We start from the raw sequence: 3,673 nt of genomic DNA, 5'->3' as shown, positions 1-3,673 counted from the left end.
TATATTTATACAACATATAAAGAGAAGAAAAATATAATTTTGATGATCAAATACTCAATATAAATGTGTGGTACATGCAGTAAAATATATTTCGTTTTTTTTTTCAAGGTCGTTATTTTGCAGTAATATCTTTGCAGTAATAACTCTCGGTGGTTCAACTAAGCTGAATTTTAGGTAGAAAATTTCCGTAAGATTGTCGTTATCGTGTGAACCACTGAGAAACTCGTGAAAATATTTAATTCTGAAATATTAATTTTTTTACTATAAAAGAACTGAAAATTTAATAATATTTCATTAAGATATTTGCAATTTTGTTAACTTTTACTCAATTTCTATTATAGTATTTCACACGATAACGACAAACTTGCCGAAATTTTCTACCTAAAATTCAGCTTAATTGAACCACCGAGAGTCAAGATATTACTACTAAAATTTTCGCATATTCATTTAGTTTGTCATAAAAAATTGTGAAAGAACAAGCATGATTTTCAGACAATCTGACCCTCCAGTCACTTTAAAGTGAATCAGTGAATAGTCACTCATCAGTTATGAATATAGCACTAAGCACTTTCAGTGCTATACTTATAACTGCAATCAGTGTATATCCACTGTTTTCAATGATATTTGACTGATTCATTTTAAGAAAGTGGAAGTGTAAGGTTTTAAACACGCGATTTTAAGTGGGATAACCCAAAGTTTTCTCAATATTCATGGAAAAAAGATTTTGTTGTTTGAAAGAAAATTTAATATACTAAATCAAAATTTGGATAATAGAATTAACCAAATGTTTGGTAACTGCAAAGAAAAAATTTAATTGTCGCTTTTCTGTGAAGTAATCTTTTTCGCACTGACGAAAGAATTTGGTTCACAAAACTAAAATTTGATTAAAATGGAATTAGCCAAATGTTTGGTAATACCAAAAAACTTAATTGCCTTTATGTATTCTATTGAATAGCATAGTTGGTATAAAAGTTAAGATTCCCCGTTTGACACAAAATCATACTGACTTTGCTGACTGAAAAAAGCACGAATATTTCTATTTCTGTTTTGACTCTGGACGGAGAATCTATGTTTTGGAGCAGACTGGTATTCTCAATTGGCATCGTAATGGAATAACCAATTTCGGAACAAATTTAGGTATTAACTAACCGGAATCTATGTTGCATCTGGGAAAATCGCGGGAAATTTTTGTTACATCCCACAAATAAATCGAGCATCTCTTTCTCGGTGTACAACGCCGAGAAGAATAATCCCGCGGCGAGGCAATAGCAATAATAACAGCGTTATCGGCGGCAACGAAAAACATCATCCCGGCCGTCCGCGCTCGGTTGTGTAATGGCGGAGAAAATGATCCCATTGCGGGATGGCAGCGATAATGACGGCATCATTGTCGGCGGTAATGAGAAGCTTGACGTTGAAAAAAAAAGTATCACAAACTACCGTAATTGCAACGAACAGAAATTTGCGAGACGAGGGATAATGACGTCGATGTAGCGCGCGATTGATGAGGCGGTTTGCGATACGACTTGCAATACGCAAGCAACAATCGTTGCTCCTCTTATCCGTCCCCGAGTCGAAATTTTAATTCTATGTTGGACCTTGAATTTTACACCGCAGTAGGAGTTAAGATAGCAAAGTAGGTTTAATTCTAATGATATAATTTATTTTCCCGGGTCGAAATTTGGACTCTATGTTGAACCTTGAATTCTACACCGCAGTAAGTGCTAAGGTAGTAAAGTAGGTTTAATTTTAGTGATATAATTTACTCCTACTTTGATCCTGATGATGTCTGAAATTTCCGCTTTCGCTTTCTTTAGCGTCAAAGTAGGTTGTATGATAGTAGGATCTTAGGAAGTAAAGTAGGTTCAGTTGCGAACCTTTGTTGAAGCTTTAACTCATAGAATATATGTATTTTATAGAAATATTTAAAAAATTTAATAAATAGCGAAACAGAAACGTCAAATAGCATACAAAATTCACATTTTATTTGTTGCATATATTTCAGACATCATTTCGTTAAAGTAGAAATTAATTATATCATTAGAATTAATTTTGACCTTGATGATGTCTGAAATTTCCGCTTTCGTTTTCTTTAGCGTCAAAGTAGGTTGTATGATAGGATTTTAGAAAGTAAAGTAGGTTCAGTTGCGAACCTTTGTTGAAGCTTCTACATAGAATATATGTATTTACTACATAGAATATATGTATTTTATAGAATTCAAGGTTCAACATATATATGTATATGTATTTACTACATAGAATATATATATTTACTACATATAATATATAAGGTTCAACATATATATGTATATGTATTTACTACATAGAATATATATATTTACTACATATAATATATAAGGTTCAACATATATATGTATATGTATTTACTACATAGAATATATATATTTACTACATATAATATATAAGGTTCAACATATATATGTATATGTATTTACTACATAGAATATATATATTTACTACATATAATATATAAGGTTCAACATATATATGTATATGTATTTACTACATAGAATATATATATTTACTACATATAATATATAAGGTTCAACATATATATGTATATGTATTTACTACATAGAATATATATATTTAATATATATATTTATTTATATATATTTACTACATATATGTATTTTATAGAATTCAAGGTTTCAGGTAGGATCAAAATTTCGACTCGGAAATGAGTGTCAATATCGTCAAAATAGCTTTCAGCCTACAGTGAAAAATTCATTTAGTTGGGTTAACCAAAATTTGGTTAAAATACGGTCGAACAAATGTTTCGGTGAAGGCTAAAATTTCGTTCTTTCTAAGATTCTTTCTAAGATTTGATTCTCTGAAACTAAACCTGTTTTATTTTTGTTTCAAAGAATCAAACTTTTGGTTCAAAGTACCAAATATTGGGTCTTACCATCAAAACATTTGTTCCATCTTATTTTAGCCAAATTTTAGTTAACTCAACTAAATAAGTTTAATTAATAAATTTTTAGTGTAGTTTGTAGATTATCTAAGTAGGCTCAAGCTATTTTTAAGAGCGACAAAGTAAGGTCAAAATTTCGACTCGCGATTTTCACGTTTGCGATTTCCAACTTGATCGGGTCGGGACAACGATCCCCCGCGTCTTTGCATAGACGCGAGTGCACTTCTATTAAGAGTGACTCACCGTTTCCATTGAAAACGCGGGCCGAGGGAACGACAGTCAGGGCCATCTTGGCGGATCGTCAGACGCGCATCCGCATTTCCACGATCCTGCAAGCAGAAATAAAAGTCGTGTAAGTCCAGCGACGAGAGAATCGCGTCCTTCGACGTGGCCGCGAGGATTCGCGCTGCGTATAAACAGGTAGAGGAGGAGGAAAAGGAAGAAGAGGAAGAAGAAAAGGCGCTCGCGAAGGCGACGGCTTTCTTCGTCGAGACTGCCGCGCGCGGGGCGCAAATTTTTCCGGCGAAAGTCGCAACAATTTACTGCACGCCCTGATTGCAATGATTGCACAACCGCGGCCATGCCACGGTTTCTCGGAATTGCGCAATTTTATTAGCCATCCGGCACATCCCCGTCGGGGAGATCGCGCTCTAATCCGATCGTCCGGCCGTTTGCTCGCTCGATCTCTCGCGTTTCAATTGCTCCAATCGAGCGAAAGTTCTCCCCCCCCCCCCC

General features: G+C 34.2%; 1 protein-coding gene and 1 long non-coding RNA gene across 4 annotated transcripts in view; one reads left to right on the top strand and one right to left on the bottom strand.

The window, feature by feature from the left end:
* The window catches only part of LOC116845172, a 102,923-nt gene that overhangs the window by 18,809 nt on the left and 80,441 nt on the right, over nucleotides 1-3,673 (top strand). The gene's annotated exons all lie outside the window — the stretch shown is intronic.
* LOC116845166 (KN motif and ankyrin repeat domain-containing protein 2) overlaps nucleotides 1-3,673 on the bottom strand; it is a 98,676-nt gene that overhangs the window by 32,138 nt on the left and 62,865 nt on the right. For both annotated transcript variants that reach the window (XM_032817550.1, XM_032817551.1), the window contains exon 2: nucleotides 3,182-3,267. In XM_032817550.1, coding sequence (XP_032673441.1) covers nucleotides 3,182-3,227 — 46 coding nt within the window. In that variant the 5' untranslated portion in view covers nucleotides 3,228-3,267. The remainder of the gene's footprint in view (nucleotides 1-3,181; nucleotides 3,268-3,673) is intronic.

This window comes from Odontomachus brunneus, unplaced genomic scaffold (genome assembly GCF_010583005.1).
Source record: "Odontomachus brunneus isolate Ranch 3 - 2012 unplaced genomic scaffold, Obru_v1 Obru_scaffold_049, whole genome shotgun sequence".
Taxonomy (NCBI): Eukaryota; Metazoa; Arthropoda; class Insecta; order Hymenoptera; family Formicidae; genus Odontomachus; species Odontomachus brunneus.
This window is presented reverse-complemented; position numbering and strand designations above follow the sequence as displayed.